Source organism: Triturus cristatus, chromosome 4_1 (assembly GCF_964204655.1).
Source record: "Triturus cristatus chromosome 4_1, aTriCri1.1, whole genome shotgun sequence".
In the NCBI taxonomy this organism is placed as follows: domain Eukaryota; kingdom Metazoa; phylum Chordata; class Amphibia; order Caudata; family Salamandridae; genus Triturus; species Triturus cristatus.
Window position 1 is genome coordinate 402653215 of NC_140585.1, and position 27472 is coordinate 402680686.

The 27472-nt window shown below is 49.4% G+C and overlaps 1 protein-coding gene across 10 annotated transcripts in view; it reads left to right on the plus strand.

Moving 5' to 3' along the window:
- The window catches only part of PACSIN2 (protein kinase C and casein kinase substrate in neurons 2), a 595050-nt gene that overhangs the window by 281572 nt on the left and 286006 nt on the right, over nucleotides 1-27472 (plus strand). For all 10 annotated transcript variants that reach the window (XM_085652484.1, XM_085652485.1, XM_085652482.1 and 7 more), the window contains one exon: nucleotides 6796-6895. In XM_085652484.1, the coding sequence (XP_085508610.1) occupies nucleotides 6836-6895 (60 nt within the window). In that variant the 5' untranslated portion in view covers nucleotides 6796-6835. The remainder of the gene's footprint in view (nucleotides 1-6795; nucleotides 6896-27472) is intronic.

A 27472-nucleotide genomic window follows, 5' to 3' on the forward strand; every position in this document is an offset into this window, starting at 1 on the left:
GCGGCCCTCTTGACCAAGGGGGCCATCGAGCGCGTTCCGACACCAGAAGTGGGTCGTGGTTGTTATTCCCACGACTTCCTGGTTCCAAAGAAGGACAAGGGCCTGCGTCCTATCTTATACTTTCGGAAAGTCAATCGCTTCCTCTGGAAGGAGAAGTTCAAGATGCTCATCCTTGCTCAGGTCTGGTCTGCCCTAGACCCGCAAGAATGGATGGTAGCATTGGACTTGCAGGACGCTTACTTTCATATCCCCATCCTGCCGGCCCACCGGTGTTACCTGCAGTTCACGGTAGGGCACCAGCACTTTCAGTTTACCGTGCTCCCTTTTGCCCTTACCAGCGCCCCTCGGGTGTTTACGAAAGTGATGGTGGTGGTCGCAGCTCATCTGTGCAGATAAGATGTTTCAGTCTTACCCTATCTCGACGACTTGTTGATGAAGGCGGGCTCGCCCCAGGCAGTCGTCTCCCACCTCCAGATAACGGCCAACCTCCTGCATTTGCTGGGGTTCTCCATCAACGTGCCAAAGTCGCCCCTGGTTCCCTCTCAGAAGCTCCTCTTCATCAGAGCGGTTCTGGACATGGAGCGGTTTCGGGTTTCTCCTCCCAAACAGCGAGTCTGGGACATTCGGTCTATGATTCCGATCTTTCGGCCCTTGTCCTGGGTTTCGGTCAGGATGACCCTGAGGCTGCTGGGCCTCATGGCCTCCTGCATCCTGCTGACCAATCATGCCATATGGCATATGCGGGCTCTGCAGTGGGACCTGAAGTTCCAGTGGGCACAGCATCAGTGGAACCTGTCAGAGTACGTCCAGATCTCGGAGGGCACTACACAACAATTGCAGTGGTGGCTCATGAACCAGCATTGGGTCTGCAGCAGATCACTCTCCCTTCCCCAACCGAAGAACAGAGTGGTGACGGATGTGCCCCTCCTGGGATGGGGCGGCCACTTGGGGGAGGCGGAGATCAGACCTCGGAGGGCACTGCAGACTAATTGCTGTGGTAGCTAACAAACTAGGATTTGGTCAACGGTAGGTCCCTCTCCCTTTCCCAACCAGAGTTCACTGTGGTGACAGATGCTTCACTTTTGGGATGGGGGGGCCACATGGGAGAGGCGGAGCTCAGAGACCTCTGGTCTCCGGCGGAGTACGGGCTCCACATCAACCTTCTGGAGCTCCGGGCGATCCTACTTGCACTAAATGCATTCCTTCCCTCTGTCAAAGGAAGAGTAGTGCAGGTGTTCACTGACAACACCACCGCCATGTGGTACTGCAACAAGCAAGGCGGGGTGGGGTCCTGGACCCTTTGTCTGGAGGCTCTGCGCCTCTGGACATGGTTGGAACGTCCAGGCATTTCCTTGGTGGTTCAACACTTGGCAGGTTCTTTGAACGCCAGAGCGGATGAACTCAGCCGCAGGTGCATGATGGAACACGAATGGCGTCTTCACTTGGAGGTGGCGCAAGGTCTCTTTCAACAGTGGGGAGAGCCTTGGTTAGATCTATTCGCCACCGAAGAGAACGCGCAATGTCAGCAGTTCTGCGTGTTTGAATTTCCAAGGCGGCACTCGCTCGGCGACGCTTTTCGTCACGAGTGGAGTTGCGGTCTATTGTACGCCTTTCCACCTATGCTACTTCTACCGAGAGTGCTGAAGAAGATCAGGCGCGACCGGGCCCAAGTCATTCATGTGGCCCCGGACTGGGCTCAAAGAGTTTGGTATCCCGAGCTACTCAGTATGAGCGTGGATCCCCGATCTGACTGCCTCTTTGGGAGGATCTTCTGTCGCAGCAGCAGGGGACCGTCCTCCACCCGATCCTGTCCAGCCTCAACCTCCTTGCGTGGAGAATGAGCGGCGACAGTTGATTCCTTTTGGCTTGCCTCCTGAAGTCTGTGATGTCATTCTGGCAGCCAGGCGTCCCTCCACTAAATCGGTATATGCCTGCAGGTGGAACAAATTTGTGGCATGGTGCACGGCAAAAGGCTGTGGATCCCCTTTCTGTCCCTCTTTCTTTTTTTTTTTTGAAAAACCTTTATTGACATTTCAACCAATAACAAGTATGGGCCTACAACCCCCGGGGCCGGCCGCTAAGCAGTCGGAGTAACAGAAATCAATATTTATCACAGGCAGCACCTCGGGGAGCAGAATCTCCATGCTGGTATACTCTCGGCCACTGAACAGCCCAAGTAGGAGACCAGGATACAAAAGGTTTTCATTTTATAATAAGGGAGAATGGAAGGATCAGGTGCCAAACAGTTTCCCGGCAGCAAGAAATGGCAGGTAGAATAATAAACGTCAACAATAAACAGCAATTTATCTAGTCAATGGCGCTGAAACTAAAAGTTCAGGGTGTGGAGGAATATCACGGCCATTTGCGCCTGCAGTCCCCTGCCCTAAAACCCAGAAAACACCACGGGAATTGTGGCACACATGAAAACGCAGCGATTAACGACGAAGGAGTTCTACCATGCTGATCCCAGAAAAGAAAGACAAAGAAGTATAAGAGAAGAAAAAGGAGGCCATGGAAAAAAAAGGGGTTAAAGACTAAAGGATCCCCTCCCCCAACCCCCCACCCTGCACCTCTGCAGATGAGTACGGCCCCCCCCCCCCCCAGCAGCGTGCCTGTCGCCCCGGAACCAGACCCGAAATATAGAAGAAACAGAGAAAGAGGAGTAAGAAAAGACGGGGGTGTAGAGAGAATATTAATAAAACTGGAGGAGGGCCTTCAAAACATGCCCCCGGCTTCTCCCTCCCGCACAATTTGTTTCCCCCCAAAGCAAACAATAAGCAACACAGAATCGACCAAATCAAAGAAGAATGGGGAGCATTATGCGCCTATTACACTAACAGTTATGCCGTGAGAGCACGCAACCCCTGAGCCCGCCCGCCTATTAGATGACCACCTCTGAAGGATCAGCCTTATCCTTGGCCACTCTTTGCGAATCTACCCGTGCATACCCATCGACCCAGTGCCATGTCCAATGCTACAAAGAAGAGGAGCGTCCAAAAAAGAACAGGAAGCGACACACACAGGTAGGGTGGAAGTCTCTGATCACCAACACAGTCAGCAGTATGGAGAGTCGTCTTTCCCAGTGCTGCCCCAGGATCTGCACTGCACACAAGGTCCAAGAAGGCGAAATCAGCCAGAGCAGGCGACCGTTGCTGGAATGTTGCCTGGGTTGCCGGAGGCCACGCACGGGACAAGGCCACCCCCCCCAAGACCTCCGGGACAGACCAGACCCACAGCCAGCCGATCACACGTTGAGATACTGTCCGGAGTTTCCAGCTGGTCACTATCCACAGGGGCGGCCACGACACTGTCCTCCTGTGTGCGGTGTAGGAAGTCCCCGTGTACCTGGGGACAGGCAGGCAGCAACTGTTCCGACGCTGATGCCACCCCATCAAGCTTACTCTCCAATACCCAGGCGCCGTGAACCAAGGTGGAATGAAGGGCACCGAGAGCCTCGAGAAGATCACCATACCCCAGCACAGCTCTCGGCGCTCGCTCCGCTACGCTCCTCATAGTCGCACACTTCCAATCGTGCTGCGACCCAGTGTACAGGATGGTAGACTTCGTCCTGTCAAGATGGCCGCTGGGTAGGTCCAACCCAGATTGGGACCAGGACTCAGGGACAAGCGCCTCAGGTTCCATGTCACTGGAGTCAGGGTTTCGGGGGCAGGCAAAAAATATACCCGGTGTGTGGTCACGGGCAGCAATCATCCCCACAACGGATCTGCGCCCGCGAAAATCCGGGAGCAGTCCGCAAGAATCAGGGCGAGTTGCGGGCGGCGGCCGGGCAGCTCACCGGCGAAGGCTGAGGCAATCACCGGGGAATCTTGGATTAGCCACCTCGGGCATGCACTCGTTCCGCTACGCTTAGTGGTAGGAACGACCACGGCGAAATGTAGGCCGATATTCTCACCGCTCCGGTTAGTCCGACTCCACCCAGTCACCAAAGGCCGCTGTTGTTGAACTGCCGCCCGGCCATGTTATCCACTCGAGGTCCCGGTTCCAGGGTTGCACAAGCCGCAAACTTCAAATGGACATTTCTCCGGCGATACCGCCGCCAGAAACTTCTGAGTCACACGATCGGTTGCCGCTCTCATTCACCAACACAGGCATATAGCGCAGGCTAAGGATCTCATGCAGGATATCTGTGCGGGATGCGGAGGTTCACGGAGCCGGGAGCCTACGCTGCCGTCCCGGTCGCCATCTTGGCTCCTCCCCCCCCTGTCCCTCTTTCAGAAGTCCTTTTGTTCCTTCTCTCTTTGGCCCAGCAGGGCTCTGCTCTGGGCACTATTAAGGGCTACCTTTCTGCAATTTCAGCCTTTCTCAGGTTCCCTGATCAGCCCTCTCTTTTCAAGTCTCCTGTTGTAAATAGATTTCTCAAAGGCATTACTCACCTTTTCCCTCCTATTCAGTTTGTGATGCCGCAGTGGGACTTAAATCTGGTTCTTACTTATTTGATGTGCGCTCCTTTTGAGCCGCTTCACAACTGTCCTATTCGTTTACTGACTTTAAAGACTGCTTTCCTGGTGGCCATCACCTCCGCTAGGCGCGTGAGTGAGCTCCAGGCTCTTTCCTGTAAACCTCCTTTTCTGTCTGTTCATCCAGACAAGGTTGTGCTTCGCACTCGTCCTTCCTTCTTGCCAAAGGTCGTTACGGCCTTCCACATCGGGCAAACTATCACCTTGCCCACTTTCTTTCCGCCTCCGCACCCTTCCAGAGAGGAAGAGAGGCTCCACCGTATGGACTCAAAACGTGCGCTCTCATTTTACCTGAATCGCACACAACAGTTTCGGGTGGATGACCAGCTCTTTGTTGGCTACGTAGGCGCCAAGAAAGGCAGGGCTGTGCACAAGAGGACTATCTCCCGCTGGGTCGTCTTGTGTATAAAAGCCTGTTATTCTCTGGCTAAAAAGTAACCTTCCTGAATTTGTGGTATTGAGAGCAGTTTACTCTGTCATACTGAATCTTAGTTTGTATCCACCTCCCAGGCTAAGCATTAACTGCTCCCCCTTGCTACCCTGAAAGTCAGGTGCTCAAAAGGAGTAACTTGGTTATCCAAGTAGAGTACATTAGTATAAAGGCCATGAGGTAACATTAGCAAGCAACATTCTACGCAAATTATCTTGCCCATTAACTACTGACCCAGAATCCCTAGAATAGGACGCAGAGACCACTTACTTGAAAACAGTGCCATATCATCTAGGAGGTTCAAGAGGTTGTGGGACAATAGACGTCTTAAATTTGCGTGCAAAGTTCCGTATGGGACTGGGATCACTGGAGAGTGAGTCTGAGCCTGTTCCTGTTCACTCATCTCTAGTGACAGCTTCTTTCCTCACAACCTTCCCATGTGATGTAGTTTCTTCCTAAAGCAGCCTTAAATTATGAACCGGACTGATTCTTCAGAGTACAGACTATGGGGTGGGGTAAGGGATGGGAAGGGTCCTCACAGTGTAGTCCCTCTTGATGAATGACTCGTGTAGCAGATCAAGATTGATCCTTCCCATAAAAATACAAAAGCTGAAACTGGTCTTCTGTCCATAAAAATGTTTCTTCTGTTTGCGTACAGAGTGAGGACAGTCAGCACAGACTGCTTCCTTGTTCAGAAGAGGACTGTGGTGTAAAAAGGTGCTCACTCCCGCTACTTTTCCAACTGACAGTAAAAATGCGGCAATAGACCATTACCCTGCTGTACAACGGCCTGAGAAGCTTTCAGGTTTTATTATTTTTTTAATTGTATAATGACTTGTTAAACACTTTACTCGTGTTTTTTTTTGTGTGACTGACAGCGCCGTCATGTGGCGGACTTTAATAAATATGTGCCAGAGCCAAAGTAAGTGCCAGTGCCGAGTACTGGAAAAAAACAGCATAAATTAACCCCTGGTTATAGCACTGAACACAAGAACATAGTCTCAGGAAGGACCCAGAGCACCACATGTTTCCAAATGTAAATTTCCCCTCTCACCCCCAAATTAACATAATGCTTCCCATAATGTGTTCTTTTGTATCGCAATCATTACAGACTGATTCTTTGTCACAATAAATATCTAGGCGATCTTTGAACCCACTGCGGCCCAGCAGAGCTTGGAACGGTGAACAGCGAGTTCACGCACGGGTGCATTCTGTGCTAGCATTATTTCACACACGAGTTCACGCGCTGGTGCATGCTGTGCTAGCCTTTTTCACACACAGGTTCACGCGCTGGTGCATGCTGTGCTAGCCTTTTTCACACACGAGTTCACGCGCTGGTGCATGCTGTGCTAGCCTTTTTCACACACGAGTTCACGCGCTGGTGCATGCTGTGCTAGCCTTTTTCACACACGGGTTCACGCGCTGGTGCATGCTGTGCTAGCCTTTTTCACACACGAGTTCACGCGCTGGTGCATGCTGTGCTAGCCTTTTTCACACACGAGTTTACGTGCTGGTTCATTCTGGGCTAGCCTTTCTCACACATGAGTTCACGAGCTGGTGCATTCTGTGCTTAGCCTTATTTCACCGACCGTCGAGGAGGTTGATGACTTGTGCGAATTGTGATGGTGCTTTGGATAGAATGCACTCGGCCTGTACTCCAGCTTCACAAATTGCCATATTTGGCCCCCATTCACTGCTGTTGAAGTAGAACCAGTGAAACAAAGGGAAGCCTGTGGCTCTGATCAAGGAAGCCCCCGAACTTATGTTTTCGTACCTTACTTGATAGCTTTTTGAATTTGAAAATCTACGAAATCTTTGGAATACATAACTGAATGAAGTCACGTTTTAGAACATTTTCCCTTCTGAAATTGTGTTTTTCTCCTGCAGGTTTTAAACGTCCAGATTTGACAACTGACTGCACAGGAGGATGTCGGGCTCCTACGAAGACTCGGTTGGGATAGAAGTGTCGAGTGACAGCTTCTGGGAAGTAAGTGCGGGTTATGCTCATTTTAGCGCCGTCCCAGGTACCCCTCTGTGTTTCTTTTCTGCAGATTTCCTTTTGATAAATGTTTGGCGTGATCTCGATACTTTCAAATCACAGACACTTATTGGAACTGGACATGAAGGCTTTTTATTTTACTTTTATAGGACGTTATCGAATCAGACTGGTTCATTGGTTCTGATACTCTTCGCCAACTATATTTGACTGAGCAAGGGTCACGTACCTACCACACTTACACTACACGCCCATTTCACGTTAAGAGGTGCCTTCTTCCAGGAAGTAAGGCCTTTATAGTGCTTGATCCATGTATTTTTCGTTTTTTCTTGCCGCCACGCACACCTGACCACTCTTAAGAGTCTCCAGGCTTAAATCTTCCTGCTCTGACGTACTTTTGCGCAATATATTCTTCACTGGATTGTGAGAAGTCTGTCAGCTTACATACCTATATTATGTGTTTTCAGCAGCATGTACCTAGGGTGGTGGGGCAAAAAAAAAAATACTATTTAAATAAAATAGACTTACCTTCCTGGTTTGCAGCGCGACATCCTCCTCCCTCAGGTGTATTCTGGAAGCTCCGGGCCTAGAAAATTGCACTAACCAATCCTGGGGCTGCACTCACAGCATGAGAGCAGCCCCAGGATTGGATGGAGCAGGCTCTCTCAGTGCTCATAAGAGCACTGGAGGCCTGCTCGTTCTCTAACCCAGCTGTCTAAGACCGCTAGGTTAGAGAAGTTTAAAATGCGCATGTCTGGCTGGCCGTCCCATGATGGTCGGCCAAAGAGACATGCGCATTTTAAAGCACGAAGCTCGCTGCTACCGCTTGGCAGCACTGGCCCGCTCCATCTGACACTTAGTTTGGGACGGGTTACTGAAAAATAAAATTTATTACCATTTTATATTTCAGCTCTCTGGCTTGTGAGGCGACATTCCTCCGCTCAAATGGAGGATCCGCCCCTGTGTGTTTGGGAATATATGGTCTTTCATTTTCACCAGCTTTCAGCTGATGTAGGCGTTAGTATGCTCGTCATGATGGTCGATTGCTGTTCAACTGTACATATGAGTTGTTTGTCTTTGAAAATGTTTGTGCATATGTTTGGTTTAAGAGGTGTTACAGGTACTGTCAAACCCTAACTGCTATCGGAGGGGAAAAACTGTTTTTCTGGGCCGACTATTACGTGTACATTGTGCAGCTTGAGGTTATTGTGTTAGCATATTGTTCTCTGATCCCAGATGGGTCTCCCCTTTCTTATGGTGCGGAGTTAGCAGTTTGCCTAAAAAAGATGCTTGAATTGAATTACCAATGTGTATATATATATATATATACTGCTGAAAACTCCAAAAGGAGCGATAAAGCCATAGTATCAGGTCAAACCAGCAGTTTCTAACAAAGCCAGTATGTTTTAGATCTTTCAGGAACAGAATTAGATGTGGATGCATCCAATTCCTTCAGGTAGAGAACTCCACAAAGAGCTTGCCATGGCAGGAAAGAGACTTCCCACCTGCCTTTTGTTAATAATAAATATTTTCCAGTAAATCATAATATCTTACTAGGACGATGCAAAGTGATCAGCTAATGAATTATTATTATTTTTTTTTTTAAAAACCTTTATTTCTTCAAGAGTCTGGACACAGCTATTCAGCCGACAACCCGGAGGTTCGGCAGCTTCGATAGAGAAGGACAAAGAAGCGTCCACATTGCATTAAAGGAGCAGTGAAAAGATTCCATTTTTAAGTAAACACAAACACACAACAAACCCCAGCAAGGCAAAAACACTGAATGCCCATGGTGAAAGCCCCCCAGGGGAGGCCGGACCCCAATCATCTAACAGTCACAGTACTGTGATAAGAGGAAGAAGGGGGACAGCAGAGGCCCAAGAAGTCAATTAATCATATATACGGAGCTGGAAAGAATGTCAAGAAGAAAGCTGTTCCTCGGGGGGATCCAAATCAGGGGCAAGACATATTCCCCCCCTGTATTGATTCCACCGCCCCCAGATGGCGTGCCACTTCCGAGGGCGGCCTCTAGCGCAATATACTGTCTTCTCCCTGAGCATACTCCAATCCATATTTTCTTTCCACGCGGTCAATGTGGGGGGCCCCGCGGAGCCCCACAATCGCGCGATATCTCTCTTAGCGACCATGTTACCCAGAGTCACCCATTGGGTCTGTGCCGCATCGTGATCAGTGGGCCCCCAGACATTCAGGAGACAACACCGCGCTTCCGGCTGCATAGCAATGCCCGTCACCTCCCCCATCACTGCATGGACTCTCCTCCAGAATTCCGCGATGACACCACATTCCCAGATGATATGCAGGAAAGTACCCACCATACCACATCCCCTCCTACATAGGCCTTCCTCAGAGAATCCCATATGAACCAGCCTTGGCCCCGTCACATACACTCGATGCAGTATTTTGAGCTGCACCAGCCTCAGACGCGACGGGATCGCAACCTCCTTGGGAGAGGAAACAGCAGACTGCCAATCCTCGTCATCCAACTCGAGTCCATCCCTAGTCCACTGGTCCCGCAGCCCCAGAAGCGTATCCGCCCGGACGTTTATCAATTTCTTGTAGATGAGCGAGATCGTGCTCTCAGGCATATGGCCATCAAGGATCCGGTCCTCCAAAGGAGAAGACTCAGGCACCTTCTCACCCTCCACGAGGACTGACCGGAGGGCATGACGCACCTGAACATAGCGGAAAAACTCGGAAGTCCCCAGCTCATACTCCTTCTGCAACTCTTCAAAGGACTTCACCCTCCCCTTAATCAGCACATCTCCGACCCTGGAGATGCCGATCAGGTCCCATTTATCAAAACCTTTTGTATGCCAAAGCCTACCCAATCTTTCAGATTCAAACAGCGGGGTAGCGAGGGTGAGCCTATCCTTCCAGCCCAGCGAGTCAGTTGCCATCTTCCACACACGCACCGCCACCCCAGTGGGCCCCGTGAGGGACGAGTCCAGGGACCGCGAGTACAACGCCCTGTGATAGTTACCACCACGCAGCAACCACCTATCCATGGCATAACCAGGGCTGAGGGCAGGGCCATAGAGACCATGATTAATCGCGCTCAGCTGGGTGGCCCAATAGTAGCGTCGGATGTCTGGAAGCGCAATACCCCCATCATACCATGGAAGCGTCAACTTAGCAATTGCTATTTGCGGCCGCCCGTCCCACAACAACGTTCGTTGGAGGCTTTCGATCTCCCGAAAGTATTTGGCCGGTACCCAATCTAGAGTATTCTGCAATGCGTAGAGGAACCGGGGAAGAGACATCATTTTGAACAAGGCAGCGCGCCCAACGAGGGAGAGCGGCAGCCTCCGCCAGCCCTCTACATCCCGCCGCAGGCGCGCCAGGGGGGGGAGCAGGTTCCTCTCATACCGCAAAGCGGAGTCCGTGGAGATAAAGATCCCCAGATACACGAAGCCCTGCTGAGCGATCTGGATCGAACAAGTTCGCGGGATCGGTGGAACCTCGCCACTCAGAACATATAAATACGATTTACTCCAGTTGATGACGAGACCCGAATACCTACCGAAAGATGTAAGAACGTCACAGACCACTATCAGTGATTTCTTGGGCGAGGCAAGATACAACAGGATGTCATCAGCATATAGCGAAATGCGGTCCTCGTGTTCGGGCGACCATCTAAGTCCCGTATATCCGGGTTCCAGCGTATCCACGCCGCCAGTGGCTCAAGGGCGAGGGCGAACAACAATGGCGACAGGGGGCAACCTTGCCGAGTGCCCCTCCCAAGTTGAAACGGAGTCGACGCCCGGCCATTTACCACCACACTCGCAAGGGGTCCCTCATACAGCAACCTCACCCAGCTCACAAAGCCATGGCCAAAGCCGAACTTGGCCAGCACAGCCCACAAATATGCCCATTCCACCGTATCAAAGGCCATCGTGGCATCGAGAGAGGCCACAACGGCTGGTTCACGCAGCGTGCCCGCCCTGGCGATTACGCCATGAAGGCGCCGAAGGTTTAACGCGGTGTTACGATGCGGAATAAAACCGGATTGATCCGGGTGGATCAGGTCTCCAAGTACCCTGATCAATCGGGCCGCAAGGACTTTAGCCAGAATCTTCGGCTCGGCGTTAAGAAGTGAGATAGGCCTATATGAGGCACACTTATCTCGGGGTTTACCATCTTTGTGTATAACAACAATTGTCGCCAGTCGCTGATCCAACGGGAGGGTCCCACTCCCCCGCGCCTCCACGAATATGGCGCGCAGGTGAGGGGCAACCCTATCCGGAAACAGCTTATACAGGTCAATTGGCAAGCCATTCGGGCCCGAGGCCTTGCCCGAGTTCAGCGCGCGGATAGCTCCCGCCACCTCATCGACCGTTATGTCTCAATCCAAATCGTCCCGATCTACGTCGGAAAGACAGGGCAAAGCGATATCACGCAAAAGGTCACGCGAGTCCTCGGGCGGCCTATCCGACACTGAGGCATAAACCATACGGAAATAGTCCGTGAAGCACTGTACAATCCTCTCAGGTTCCACAATCACCTCTCCCCCCTCTCCCGTCAACTCCGGCACTACTCTATTAACCCGTTCTTTTTTGTCCAGCCAAGCTAGGAGTTTCCCGGCCTTGTCACCAACATCATACAAGCGGCCCTGCTGTTCCCTACTGAGGGTCTTAGCAGCATTCGTCACCAGGTCCTTATACTCGGCTTGCTTCAAGCTCAGCTCATGCAGTGAGGCCTCTGTAACCTCCTCCTCTAGCGCTCCCTCCAAAGCCACGATCTCCTCCTCAACCTGCATAACCTCGCCATCTCTCCGCCGCTTGGCCGCCACTACAAGGGAGAGGGCCTCCCCTCGCAGCACGGTCTTAAATGCTTCCCACAGCGACACTGCCGAGTCCACGGATCCCTGATTATCCTTGAAAAAGTTATCAACTGTCTTCACCAGTGCGCTGCGCATCTTGGGGTCTCGGAAGTACCAAGGGTTTATAGGAGCCACTCTTCCCCCTCCCTCACGGCCAACATCCAGCCTGACCCACACTGGCGAATGGTCCGATATACCACGCGCCATGTGCCTGGCCTCGGACACCATTGAGGCATGCGCAGCCAGAGTGAGCAGGTAATCAATCCTAGAGAGGCTACCATGCGCTCCGGAGTGGAAGGTGTATTGGCTCTGTGTGGGGTGCCGGAGCCTCCAGCAGTCTATCAGGCCAAGAGTGTCAAGAAAGTCTGGAAGCCACTTCTGAGCCCCCCCTGTGTCTCTGGGCGGGTATCTATCCAGCAGCCCAGAGCCGACAGCATTGAAGTCACCCCCCACCACAAGCATACCCCCCGGGAGATCCAGCAAGGCCCTACCCAGATCTGTAAACGTGGAGGCCTGCAGGGCCGGCGGGACATAAACCGAAACTAAAACCAAAGTTCTTCCTTCCCACCGCCCCGCCACCGCCACAAACCTCCCCCTATCGTCAACAATGGTGGAATCCACCTCAAATGGTAGCGAGGCTCTGACTAGGATGCCCACACCCCTGGACCCAGAGGAAAATCCCGAATGTGCTATGAATGTATAACCCTTCCTACTAAGAGCATAGCACGTGTTACCTATAAGGTGCGTCTCCTGCAGTAGGGCGACATCCGGCAATGACCGTTTCAGGAATTGCAAAACAATCCCGCGCTTAATGCGATCCCCCAAACCATTAACATTCCAGCTAATAACACTTAAACCCCTACCCCCCATCCCCAAACGTAAGGAGGCCCACCCCACACCCGAAGAGCCACCATGGAACAGTCCTGAAAATAATCAATACGCCTTGCAGAAACAAACCCCCCAACAACAAACCCAAAATCCCAACTATCCCCCCCACCCTGCACCCCTGCTGCAGCTTACAAAGCCCCCCCAACTTGCAGTGTGCCTGTCGCCCTACCAACCCCAAAATCTACAAAAAGTACCCTAAGGGAGGAAAGAGCTCCCCTCGTCCTCCCACAACCCTCCGTATTTACTGCATTCTGTTCAAGTCATTAACTAGAGTCAAATCGAGTCAGTCCGGTTCCGAAGACATCAACCTTGTTCATCCCGGCCACTGTCCCCGTCTGCGGCAGTGTCCTCTCCCGTCCGTCGTCGGGGCAGAGCGTCCAGCCATTCATCGGCCATGACAGGCGACTCAAAAAAGAATGTTCGGTCTTCGTACACCACACGTAGTCTGGCAGGGAAGAGCATGGCATATTTCAGTTCCCTCTCCCGAAGCCGCCTCTTCACCCCCAGGAAGCCCTGCCTCTGCCTCTGCACCTGCTGGGTGAAGTCAGGATAGAAATTCACCGATGCGTTCTGGAAGGGGACCGGGCCCGTCACCCTCGATGCTTGCAGGATAGCGTCCCGATCTCGAAAATGAAAGAGCCGGGCGACAATCGGTCTCGGTGGGGCTCCCACCTTGGGCCTACCACCCGGCACTCTATGGGCCTCTCAACTGCGAAAAACTTTCCAAGACCCTTAGGCTGCAGATGGTTAAGCACCAAGTCCTCCACTAGCAGGTCTACAGAAGTCTCGTCCGAGGACTCCGGGACCCCGATAACGCGCACGTTGTTGCGCCTGGCCCGGCTCTCCAAGTCCTCCAGCCGACGGGCGGCGAGATCACTCTCGGTCCGCAACTTACGGACCTCGGTCTGTAGTTCCGAGACATCATCAGCAAGGCCCGTGGTCTTGAGGTCCAGGGTTTTAACTCGTTCGTTCGTTTTGCCCAAATCCGCGCGGATCAGATTAACGTCCACCAAGATGGCATCCACTTTGTGCGCCAGGGCATCAAACTGTCTCCCAATCGAAGTCTGCAGCCCTTCGAGCGCGCCCATGACATCCTGGAGCGAGAGCTCCGGGGCCAAGGGTGAGGCAGTCTTCTGTGCATCCGGCGACTGGCTCGGTCCACCCGGTGACCCCTTCTGCTGGGCGTAGCGGTCCATATTATTGGCCTGAGTATAGGCTCCCCGCCTGGTGGCCTTAGGCTTCAGCCGATCCACCTCTGCTTTGCCCGACATGGTTGGCTCAAGCAGGTCGGTTCAAACAGGACGACCCTCTTCCAGCAAAAGGAGGCAGGAGTGCGCAGTCCTGCGATGGGCCGCCAGAGTAGCGTGCAGAGCGTCCAAATGATAATAAAGCAGCCGAGAGCACTCCCTGGGCAGGGCCAACAATGGGCGAGAAAGTGAAAGTGAAAGGATGGGGACCTCCGTCCGGTAGTTCACACCTCGCCTGGCCGCTGTTGTTCAATTAGAGGTCGGGCATCCTGCCAACTCCAGCCCCTGGCATCCCTCGGAGATAGGCCTCAATCTTCCGCCATGCATAACTCCGGTTCCCGGTGGGCGATCCGACCGCGGGTAGCATCAATCGCCTCCCTGACAAGTCATCTGCACGATGCCATGCATGCAAACAGGATTAGAGACAGGATAGTCGCCGGAGGGCACGAGGGTCTCGGGAGCTCAAAGCTCACGCCGCCATCTTGGTCAAGCGCTAGGCTCCTCCCCCCAGCTAATGATTATTAACCATGTATTAGGCGGTGCTGTTTTTGGCTGGAGAATCGCAATCTTCAAAATTCTCTGTTTTATGTACAGCAAACAGATTGAGATCAACTAGTGATCGCAAGCAGTGTACTTTGAATGTAATATGGGTATGTAGTGTGTTTTTTGTTTAGCATGAGATTCTTGCTAATTGTAGTTTATATGTTGTATATTTTTGCTTTGTTGGATTTTGTGGCTTAAGTACCACAGATTTGAGAAAGTTGCAGTAGTCATCTACAGCACATTCAGGCCCACTGCTGGCAAAGGGGGTCATTCTTTTCAAATTGTTGGCTTTTCTGCTTAACCGGACCCTCTCATGGCACAAAGATGACATTTCAAGGCAGATTTTAAGTATTACTGGAATGATGAGCCCCACACTCTTTTCGCAGATTGTAGGAATTTCTGGCATGACCACCGACCAAAGCTGCAAAGGTGGAAAATTTTGCAGAATTAAGAATACAAAAAAGTGATGGATGAAATGCTTGAATTAATCTCAGGCACTGATAATTACTTGGGACCACATCCCAGTCAGTCGTTTTGGTCTCCGTGCCACCTCAGGTTTGACCCAGCTATATGCAAATATGCCTTGGTTCTTGCTCTAGTGCCAATGGTCCAGCCCGCACTCTCAAGCCAGGTCCTGTCTGATCTGGATCACAAACATCTTAAGACCGATTTTGGCCTATTTGAGCCTCTTCAGCCGGGTGCAGCTTTGTTTGAGTAGCACAGTGATCACTGGATCCACGTCTGAGCATAGAAAGTCGGAATGTATTCCTTAGTGCTGGGAGAACATGATGAAAACAGAAAGCTGATCATGAGCAACCAAACATGGATTCAATAAAAAAAGATACATTGGCATGGCCAATAGGTCTCTCCTTTGGAACTTTGGACCTTTTGGTGATGCTGACCGCATCATCGCGTTACTGTCTAGCATGGCAAAAACAAACAGTCTGGTGATGTGGCCAAAAGAGGTGTGTTGACGTGCGCACAGGCGTATGCCATTATGCCTGCACATCTACTGAATGGTGAAGGCGTTTTATTTTGCTTACCATTCCAAGATGGATTGGTAAATTAAAAAAAATAATTTGAAAAGCCAAAAGTGCTTTCTCATTGAAATTTCTTTTTAAGGCTGGGGAACTGGCAGCAATTTGCTGCCTCACCCCCAAATAAATGAAATAAAAAAAGTTTTTTTTAAAGCTGGCATTGATCATTACTTTTGTTTACCTGTGTCTTGGTTCACTGAGAAACGGGTGATTAAACAGCATGTTACTTTTTTGTTATTCTTCTTGAGAAATCTTTATTTACAATGAAAGCTGTTGGGATAATAAATGTTTGTCATTCAAATAAATATTATGAAATCAATACTATTGAAGCCACTGTTAACCTAATATATTAATACACAAGATTCCATTAGGCATGTTGGGTTTCCCTTGTGTTTTGCATATTATTTTTAGAAAATGGAACCTTGATATTTCGGCAAAAATATTACATTTCCAAAATGTATTTAGAGTTAATATTTTAGTAGTAATACATGTTGTGTTTAGAATACCTGTTGCCGATGTTGGTTCCATGTCCAGAGGACACTTAGTGGTATAGGTGTTATTCTACAAGTCCTGAGGAGATCTATCTATACTGGTAGATTTCTTTAATCCGATTTTTAGGTAAGTTCTGCTAATAGAATGCACTAAATTACACCATTTCTCAAAGTTTACTTGGAGAGGGTGATGCGCCATTAGCACCTGTGAATGTCAGGCTTTGCTTGGCTTATGGAACTATTACAATATTTTATTAGTGCCTCTTTAGCATCTGTCGTATATAAGCAATTTATGGGAACATTATCCTGGAAGATGTGTGATATGGCCCAATTTTTTTACTTCCCCCCCCCAACCCCACTTTAGGTATCTGGGCTTGCTTCGCTTGCTCACCTAGTGTAGGTCAGAGTAACTATTTATGCCCACCACTTTGAAAAGCTCAGTGTAAACTAGTAGTTTTACATTTTTAATAATTTATCAAATACATGTAATGTAGGTCAATAGGTTTATGCTAAGTAAGCCACAGACTGACATCCTTGCTTAAATGTGCCTATACGGAGTAGATGTTTTGACTCAGGTGAGCACTGGTGTGCAAAATAGTTAAACTGTGGATCTGAAAGTGTGGGCTGAACAAGCGAGAAGTGTCCTTATCAGTCATTGATGAAATGCTGTTTGGAGAGGACGATCTTCTTGTCTTTTCTGAACTGCAGGAGTGATGATGCAAGCCTACTATGTAGAGAGATGTTACTGTTCATCCTCAGTCATAGTGTAGCTTCTTTGGCTCCTTGGTTTCTTATTTTTATACTTGTGTGGGTGTGATATGTTTGAATCTTCCAAATCCTTTGAGCTCTTTGGCATGGTGTGGTTGATGCTCTTCTGAGGGACTAATGAGCAGTATAGGACTCTGCAACAAGCATGTTGCCACTCTTTAGAAAGGAGAATGGCTTGTACAGTGGTTTTGTTGTGCACTTTGGAAACATAGGGATTACATTGATGCCTTAGTGGAAGCTGATACAGAGCTGTCTGTTTTATTTGGTAGTGAGTCTTGAAACAAGCCAGTGTCTGGTGAATCAGTGACTTTGCATTTGAGATCAAACGCTTTCCGGTTTTGTGTTAGATGGCCATTCTTGGTTCAGTGTGCGCCTGTTAGTATTCGTAAAGAGAAGGATTTACATTTTGGTCTACTTTTGTTTTAATTCAGCATTCTTTGTCAAATTCGTACTGTGTGAGGCACATATTTACTGTTAGAAAAGACTTTAATGTAGAGTTGCTTATCAGTGTACGTTGACACTAATCTCTTATGAGCACTCCAAGAAGATGCATCTGGAGGTTAAAGAAGAAATGAAAAGGATATTGGGAGAGAATTATTGAACTTTGTGAGTTTTGTTTATCACAAAGTGCGAACTCACTAATGTCTAGGCATTCTCAGTTTTCACATAAACCTTCCAGATAATGATTCTTCAAATACTACACCAAAGACTCAAGCAGGTGGGATAACAGCTCTACAGAAGCATGATCGTGCTATTGTGTAAACATGTGCATAAAGTATTCCCCAATGATGCCTGTCAACTAAAATGCAACAGCCACTATTACTTGACACAGAGACATTTTGACTGCAAATTTCCAGACACACCCCCAGAGCAGCAACCACAGATACTTTCAGTCCAATGCCTTAAAAACTCAACAGAATTAGGCAATACCCATGCTGGAAAGACCGTGTGATAAGGCCTTGTGACTTTGGCCCCCTTACAGTGTGCTTGGGCTGCATGGACCTGCTTCCCAAACTGCACTTGTATTTGACACTCAGGATCTCCCATGCCAAGTCCATTGTTCACAGCAGATCGTGACCCAAGAAAGTGGAAGTGCCAGTGACACTGACTCTATAAAACCTACCAGGCTTCTTTGATGGCTTGGTGTTAAAACCACTATTGGCGATTGTTCGCAACAGCAACACTGTGACTTAGGATGGTCTCTTCATTTGTTTGGGTCTGGGCTTCGGCTTTGGGCCTAAGGATGCTCTCCAGAGGAAGATTTCTCTTGTTCCACCCAGTGCAAGTGGAAGTAAAATATAAAAGAGGTCTTTTGGCGTAACTTTTTTTTTGTGAATATGAACGATGAAGTTAATTGAGTAATCAGACCGAGTTGGTCAAACAGGTAAAGAAGCAAAATTATTTGGTATGGAAACCTTTGAATGGAGAATTAGATAGAGGGCTGTGAACTTGATCTTTTTTTTATATGTTTCCTTTGCAAAAAATGTTGTGGTTGTTCATTGTTTTGATTTAACAATTTATGTAGATTTTTGGAGTTTGGCAGCTTGTAGTTTCTTTACTAGTTACAATAAAGGAACTGAATTAAAAATTAAATCTTACAAAAATAAGAACTTTAAATTAATGCAGACTATTAGGTCACTATGACTTTAAAGGAGGTATCAGAGTGGAGTTTGCTCTCTTATCAGCTAGATGCCAAATTATGGCGGTCATTTTGGAACTCTAGTATAAGTATGATGGCCATTTTGAGAGCAAGTTGGCTCCCTGCAAGGTCTTGCGCAATGTAAGGGATACAATCTAAATTTGCTATAAGGTAGGTGATTTATGAAGTTGTATTCAGAATATTATTTACTTTCTATTTTATTAGAGTAATTCTTAATTAATAATGGGTTTGTTGATGTTGATTTGTAGAAAGTGAAAGGTACCTAACTTAGCATATCCAATTGAAAATATGGATCACGTGGAGGTAACATAAATTTGACATTAGAAGAAAGCTTTTTTTCACGCCCCACACCTCTGCCACCCTCTCGCTCTAATGGAAGCTGTCAAAGGCTTTGCGGCTCTTTCTGGTTACAGAGTAAACGGGGACAAGAGTGAGGCCCTCCCGCTCTCAACCTGTATCATGAAAGCGGCTATTCATGGATTCTCTTTCCGCTGGAAGGCCTCTTGCCTCAAATATCTGGGGATCCCGGTCAATAGGAGACTGGACAGGATGATCGCGGACAACTAAGATCCCCTGGTCGCCCAAATGAAGCTAGACTTCAAGAAATGGTCACACCTGGGGTTCTCCATGTGGGCATGGTATAGGCAGTGAGGATGGCCATGCTGCCACGCTTCACATATGCTCTAGGCATGCTACCTGTGACGGTGCTTTTGGACGCTTTACGGCTCATAGACGCTCAGATTCGGTCCTTGGTATGGGGCTCCTCGCGGCTTTGTCTGACTGCGGCCAAACTCATGGCATGGCGCTCCTGTGGGGGCCTGGGCCTCCCTTCAGTTGAACACTACGCTCAAGCTCCCCATCTCTCGCAACTAGCGTACCTCCTCCCAGGCACTCCGGATCCACCACAGTGGGTCCATCCGGAATGCTTACTCTAATTGCCAGGGGCTTGGCCCCTTTACAGAGGTTGCCTCCCTGGTCTTGCCCTACACACCCCATGTTACAGGCCACGCAAAGTTCCTGGCAGCGTGAATACTGTCTTATTTGGTTTTGACCCATACATGCATGACAAGACACCCCTATAGGGCAATAACGGCCTGTGCATTGATGGACAGGCCCTCCACTGGGACCAGCGGATACAAGCTGACATACAACCTGGACCAGGTCCTGGACTTAAGAGACCTGAATCCATTCGAACGCCTGAGGGTGGAATTCGGAATCCAACCACAACAGGCCAGGCACCATCTGTAACTGCAACATTGCTTGAGACGCTGCTTGGGTCCATGCCCAAGGTCTGCAGAACTCACCGGTGGTGTCCTATCTCTCGACATGGGGTCGCCATAAGGGAGTGATGTCGGGGATTTACAGCACACTCACGCGCCACCTTTTCTCACCCTTTCTCACAACCCCTCCTCCATAACCTGTGCATCAAATGACAGACCCGCCTACAGATCACTCTTGAGGAGGACGATTAGGCTGACTTCCTGGAATCCCTGGGCAAGGGAGTCCATGAGGCAAGCCTAAAGTTCTACCTCTTCAAACTCTCCGGGAATAGCATTGGACCCCAGTGAGACTGAACAGGTTGGGATGCCGCCTCATGCAAATTGCTGGAGATGTAATGCTCCTCGATCCAACCCTTCTGGATGTCTGTCGGGAACACCCGGACACTGCGACTCCCCCTCGTTCTCTCCCTGATCCTCCTCCACGACGCCGGAAACTCACCGGATCTCTGCCGCCCACAGCCCCGCCCCCTCCACACGGCACTGGTCACAGCCAAAATATGTATCCTCCGCCAGTGGAGATCCCTCACACTCCTATCGCAGAATGACTGGACAGTGGCAATGATACAGACAACGACGTACAAACGTGTTATCTACAACCTGCAAGACCAATCGGAGGTGTTCAAGCAGACATGGGCACCCTTCCTACAAGACGATCCCTAAAGCGTGACACAACAGCACCTCTCAATCTCCGAAGGAGATCAGCATGCCCATGGATGTGGACTCCCCTTCTCGACGTGATGCTGGGAGGCCTTTATGTTGACCTAGGCCCAACATCCTCCTTGCGCCACCCCTTCTTCCCCCCCACCGTGCACCTCCTTTCCCCTCCTACCCTCCCCACCTCTCCACAGCCCCCTCCCTCATCTCTTTCTTGTACTACTCCCCTATTTTCTCACATCAACGGCTTCCTTCTTCACCTTTTAATCTCTCCTGCTCATGCTCTTTTCCCACTCACACTCCCACCCTCCCCCTCAGACACGTACACACATCGACCCCTCTCTCTCCTATGGACTTCTGCCACTCGCCCCCCCCCCCCCCCCCGCCCTTAGAGCACTACGGAAAGCAATAGATCGGCAACATGCAGCCCCTTAGCTTTCAGGCGTGCGCCCCCTCTTCCGAAGCCCACCGCATCCCACTCTCTAGGGCAAGCCCTCCCACTCTTGTTGATGGCTGACCATGCCCTTCCCCCCCTCCTCCCTCCCTCCACTGAGGACGCTGGACCACAAACACTTAAGATTTGAAAAAGTATATGGCACAGGGGCCATCAGCATTTCTTGCGCTATATGACTTTCCGCCCGGACCCACCCCTCTGCCCTCCCTATTCCCCCCGCAGTGAGTATTCTGCTCCAAACTGTACATTTGTAATATGGTTTTGTTCTCAATAAAGAATTACAACACAGAAAAGAGAAACGCCCTCTGTTTTCAGCTGTATCCACGAATCTTGACGATCATACAGGAACAAGAAACAGCAAGTTTAGAAAACTAAATAGACAACCACAGTAGACAAGAGGCTAGAGAGGAGTAGTCAGTGCTTAACAAGAAACAATGGAAAGCAAAAGGACGACTTGTCAGAAAACAAGTAAACAAATCAGATTAGGAAACTGGAAAATAAAGCAACAGACATAGAGAGGAATAAAACCTGGAACTAGGGAAACAAGAAAAGGACTAGAAGGGCAATGAAAAAGAGAAATGTCAGAAGAAGTCGAAGTTCAAGGAATCGGGAAACATTGAAGGAGTGTTAAATCAATAAACCCGGAGCTCTGCATTACCGTATGGTAGCTCTGGTAATGGGGATGTGTTACAAATTAGACCATTGGAATGTTGGGAGCTCCATTGAAAACAATGGAGTAGCTCCAGGCTTATAATGGCTGGTATAAGCCCGGAGCTCCAACATTCCAACGATTGTCTTTGTTCAGAGCTGTGCCTGTGAACAAAGGCTTCAGGGAGCCTGAGGGAATTTCAATCCCCTCGGGCTCACTGAAGCCTTTGTTTTATTTGTTAGAACATTCTGCCCTCCAGTGGCAGAATGTTCTAATAGCCTTGTAGCCCTTCGTAGCTGGGCTATACCGGCAATTAAAGTCCCGCTCCCTTGTTAAAGGCCCTCGCCTTCGGCTCGGACCTTTAACGCTGGAGCGGGCATTTGATTGCCGGTATAGCCCGCTACGTCGTACTATAAGGCTATAATAGTGCATATTAAGGAAACAAGAAATGGCCTCAGATTTGGAGTCAGGAACTCCGGATGTAAAGGACCTGCCAAACAGGAAGCTTCTTCGACTAAAGAAAACAGAGGCTTAAAAGTGATCACTAATGATCAAATGCTTCGTTGTGATCTAGCAAGCACCTGCCTGCCATAGGTGTGCTGATAATGAGGCCATCCATGGCCTGCATGGATAAAGACAAAGCAGTAAGCTGGGAATTTGAGGTTTTCGCAGGAAAAGCATCAGGTTAGTATAAACCTGGTATGGATCTGGGATGTCAGTTAAGTCCTTGGACCTAGACTGCCCTTCTCGACGTGATGCGTCCCAGGATGCTTGTTTCCGGTCCAGGGAAGACATGGCTTGGCAGTTCGGGCTGGACTGTTCCCATGAGGCACAGGGTCCGACTGATTTGCATATGGCCATGTCTGAACTGGGGTGGCGGAGTGAGCTAAAGAATGATGATGGATTAAACCCAGATCAGTTGCCTGGGGGTGAGTGCTTGCAATGTTCAACACTCCGGCCATCATCTCCTTTGGTTTTGCTTTGCTTACACACCATACGGCCTGTCGGGTTTCTTCCCAAGGGGGCGCTGCTCCCCATCTTCAATCCACACTGTCTCCAAGTGCTTGTAATTCAAGTGTGCAGGCAATGTTGCAGGGAGACCAGGGATACAACCAAACAGCACTCTACTCCTTTAACACAGCAAGGCAGTTCTAACTATCCAGATGTCTGGTCAAGCAACAGAATCAGGTCCAACTAGTGAAGAACTGTTCAGAAACCTCCTTCAGGCCATAGGGGATTGCCAGCTGAAAGGAAGGGGAGAGCCCCGCTCCCAGCCTCCCTGGGTGCGTCTGTTTATAGAGGTATAGGGGGTCCCACTGCCTCAGTTGAGTCCATCTAAGTGTCTCTCCTTGCCCTTTTCTATCTCTACTTATTGCAATGGGTTGGGATCGCAGTAGCCGAACCCCCCTCAGGGTCACGGGGCCATTGTCATTGCACCACATCACAACCACCAGATCACAGCCACAAGCTCCAGGTGGAAGCGGTCTCAGGGGGTCCTCACCCCATGCTGTGGCTAGATAGGCAGAGTCGGGCCTCTGTTTTCACCACTGCAGGTAGTTGACCAGTGCACACTACGCATGCCCTGGTGACTTACCCTCAAACTTCCGAGGGTTCTGAGCTCATGCAGGTCCGAGCCGTATGACTTCAGGCCTCTACGACTCACTTGACACCCGGCGGCACACCACTGTCTGGTCCGGGCAGTAAGCGTCACCACGGCTCCTACCAGCTCCTCCGCTGTCTTCCAGGTTGAATGCAAGGCTGGGGCTCCGCTCTACAGATAAGGCCTTGGTGTTCTTTTGCCGTTTTGGGCTCAGAGGCTGGCATTCATGGGCTCATTGATATCCCCACAGACCGTCAATCAAAAGTGGCTATGTGATTGCAGTCCAGTGAAGGATTTGTTGACAGATGGTTGGGAATCGAGCACTGGCTGTACGGAGCCGCTCTAGAAAGCGGCCATTTCCCTCAGCGGCTGGCCCTGCCCCCCAGACAATATACAATGTTAATCATCATCACATTGTCACTTATAGTACAACATCAGAATAACATATGCAAATTATACTTATCCTCACGGAGTATCAATGTCACTCTTTGGGGAGATGAGTGGAGATACAGAATTATTGCGTGGGATGGTAATCTTCACCTCTGTGTCCTTAATAGAATTGAAACTTTAACGTTATCTAGGAAATTTTACTTTCTTTGCCTGGACCAAATATAAAACTTATTAACCAGCAATGAGGCAAAATTCAAAACCTGTTTGAAATAGAATTTCTTAAAAGTAAAGTCTGAGGACCAATCTGCTGTATTCAGGATGTCCTCCAAGTGACGATCTGTGGCACGGGGACTTGTTTCACATGACCAATGAGTCCGCCAATGCTCTGTTGATGAAGTGACTAGCTAGTTGCAATAAGTCCGGTATTTCCCATTGTGACCTGTAATCCGCCATCCCATCCGTTGGAGAGTTCCTGCTAGAACCAAGTGGTGCAAGTTGCCGTGAGCATCCTTCAGGATCTGAGAATCCATAGAAAGTTCCAGAAGAACAGGATACCAGCCTTGAAATCTCCAAAATGGTGTCACCAGTGCCATCTCTGCTCTCTGATCTTGGTCGTTAGCCTGCAGATCATCGAAAAGGGGGGGGGGTGTAATCATATCCTTTGATTTGCCTCTGTTCCTGTTGAAACCCATGCATGGCTTCCACTAGGGGAGTCTGTCACCAACTGAAGAACCATGGAACTTGATGGTCCAAGCGGAGGCAAACAGGTCGATCTGGCATGGTCCTCACTTGTTCATCAGGAGTTGGAAGAGAAATGGATCTAGCTGCCAGGCACTGGAGTCCTTCAGATGTCTGGGCTGCCACTCCGCTGTCCAATTCAGCCTTCCTAGAAGGTACTCCGCTGTCACTAAAATCTTGTGCATGCGACAATAATGCCAAAAATCTTTGGCCAGATTTGCCAGGACTTTAGAATGTGTCTCTCCCAGACGGTGGATGTATCTCACTACCGAGACATTGTCCATCTTCTAAAGAATAGAACAGGACACTTTGTTCGAAACCAGGCTCTTGACCACGTACGAACCTGCCAGGAGTTCCAGACAGTTGATGTATAAAGTTTCTTCTGTTCCGGACCGAGGTCCTCCTGTGGTAGTATCCACACATCTGGCTTTCCAACCTAGTCCGCTCCATTATGAGATTTGGCAAAGATCCAAAGGTGGCTCTGCCGTTCCAGGCCTGCATGTGTTCCAACCACCATAAATTCTCCTTGACTTCTAGGTTAAGGGAGATCTTGTCCGTATATGAGATTCCCTGTCTGAGGTGTGTGGCCTTCAATCTCTGTAGGGCCCTTTACTGTAAGGTCCCGGATAAATGGCCTGGATGGAAGAAGCCAGCAGGCCTACTACTCTGCCCAGATGTCTCAAGGAATTCTTCTCTTTTGTCCAACTGCTCTACTACTCTGCGAATCAGAGCCATTTTCTTCTGTGGTAATCTCAAAGACTGCTGAACAAAATCAATTACCCAGCCCAGAAAGTCAATCCTTTGAGCGTTGTTGACTTTTGACTTATGCTTGTTGATGAGGAACCTCAGGTTCTGTAGTAAGGCAGTTGTCATCTGTAGGTGATAGTTGATCCCTGAGACAATCCGGGTCTTGATTCATAAGAAGGGATGTCGTTGAGATAGACAATAAGCGAAAACCCCCTTGCAAGAAGCCATTCCATGGCAGGTCGCATATTCTTGAAGCACCCAAAGTGCTGAGGAAAGGCCGAATGAAAGGCACGTGAACTTCTAAACCCGACACTTCCAAGCGAATTAGAGCTACCGTCTGTGGGGTGGGGATAAGGGAATTGAGACTGACAGGTAGGCTTCTTGAAAGATTAATTGTACCAGCCAGTCATTCCATTGGAGGATATCCCTCAGTAGGTGAATACCCTCTGTTGTGAGAGGGCGATAGACCACCCATTTGTTGAACTGCCTCAAATTTATGACTGGTCAAAATCCCTTGTCCTCCTGTACCAAAAATAGTGTGCCCCTGGGATGATGGGATGTCAAGGATACCGCTCCTTTCTCTAGTAGAGCACTCCCCTCCTCATCTATCAACTACACGGCCTTGCGGGTGAAAGTCAAAGGTAAAGGGCGGATCCATTGGCGGGGAATTCCGTAGAATTCTATATGAAAACCTTGTACCATCTGAAGGACCCACGCATCGCCTGTTAAGGTCCTTCAATTGCGAAGTAAAAATCTGAGCCTGCCCCCCACTCCTACATGGGAACAAAGGATATGTCTTAGTGTTGGATCCTCCGGTGCTCTCCATGCCACTGGAGTCAAGCTATCCTGGCTGATGAGGGGTGAAACCTTGAAACTGGACCTAGGATGCTTGTTTCCAGTCCAGGGAGAACCTAGCCTGGCAGGTTGGGCTGGACTGTTCCCATGAAGCACAGGGTCAAGACTGATTTGCATATGGCTGGGTTCAAACTGGAATGGCATGATGAGCAAAAAAAACGATGGATTTAGGCCCAGATCTCTGTACTGGGGTGAATGTATGACATTGTTCTGCATTCTGTCCAGCTATTGTTCTTTTTGCCCGTAGTATTGGCGGCACCTTCAAAGGCACCTCTGCTGCGTCCAGACCCATGAGAGGGGAAGAATTCCCCCGAACCTCTTCTGGTCTTGCCACTGCATAGAGCTCTTTGTCTGGAGCTTGAGGGTAACTGGGTTGAAAGGCTGCCTGGGTAAGCGCCCACTGTCTCTCACTGCCCTGCGAAAAAGCTTCTGACCAAAAACCTTGCACATGGATTGTTGCACTTTATCAAGGGAGAAAAAGGTTGTTACAAATTTGGATAGTTCCTTGATAAAGTGGTCTCCGAAGAGCCCGTCTTCTGCCACAGCCTGCCTCTGAGGTGGCCTATTCCCCTACTTTATGGTCTATCATTTATGAGGAGAGATCTTCTGCACTCAGTAAATGTAGCACACTTTGCGTTGCCCAGGAAGCACAGGAAGCATTGGGCCCAACCCAATAGAATCTCAGGATCAATGACATTACCGGACTCTGTCCGCTTCCATATTTAAGATTTTTGTAAGAGGACCCAAAAAAATACAACACTTTGTCCTGACGGGACTTCCATGACCAGTCAAGGCCCTTCTTCGTGTTCATGATGAATTTGGTGATGAACGTAGTCATCTTGGGGGCCATCTCGGGGCTGTAAGCCACCTTCCCCAGAAGAGACAGCTTAGGCATTCTGCTAGAAGTCCTTCCTGAATCTCTTTATCCAGGGGCTTTCTAATGCGGCTGTCCACATATTGTGCCACCTTAGGGTCCAATCGTAGGAATTGGTGTGAAAAATTTCATTAGGTTTGAACGTATCTGATGGATTGGTGGAATCGTCACCTACCACGGATTTTATTCTGAGATGTTTGTGGCTGCCTCCTGGTCTCCACAGTCTGCTGGGGCCTAGTTCCTCGCCGGAATCATCATTGTCTGAATCTTGCAAGGGAACATCTCTGGAGCGAAGGTATGGATCATTATCAGGGGGTATTCCCGGAATCATCGTTCTGATTATCGTCATGGGTGTCCGCCCGTCTTTTTAGAAATGTGAGACGCAGCCTCTCAAATATGCCGGTTGGGGGAGGGTTGAAATGCCCTTTAGAGACTACTTTGTTATCTCCAGAACCTCAGAATTCCTGTGTGCTCCCAAGGGGGCTGGACTATTAGCCTTACCAGCCAGAAGGCCGCTGGTTTTAGCCAATAGCGTCAAAAGTAGCTTGTTAATCGGCTGAAGACCCAATGGTATTGGGCTCTGAAAAGCGGCGTCCGTTACATCCACCAGCCCTTCCTTGAGGGGTAGATATACTTGCTCTTCCTCCACCTGTTGCTGCCATTTGAAGTAATATACATCAACAATAAAGTTTGCAGTTACCAATACATGTTTAAGGAAGACCGCCACACTATTGCTATCGGAAAATACAGACGTGGAACTTTAATATATTAGATGAGGAACTCCACAGTCATATGGCTGCTAACGGGAGTTATCAGCGCATCAAGGCAGAAAAAAGCAACTCAAATATACAAC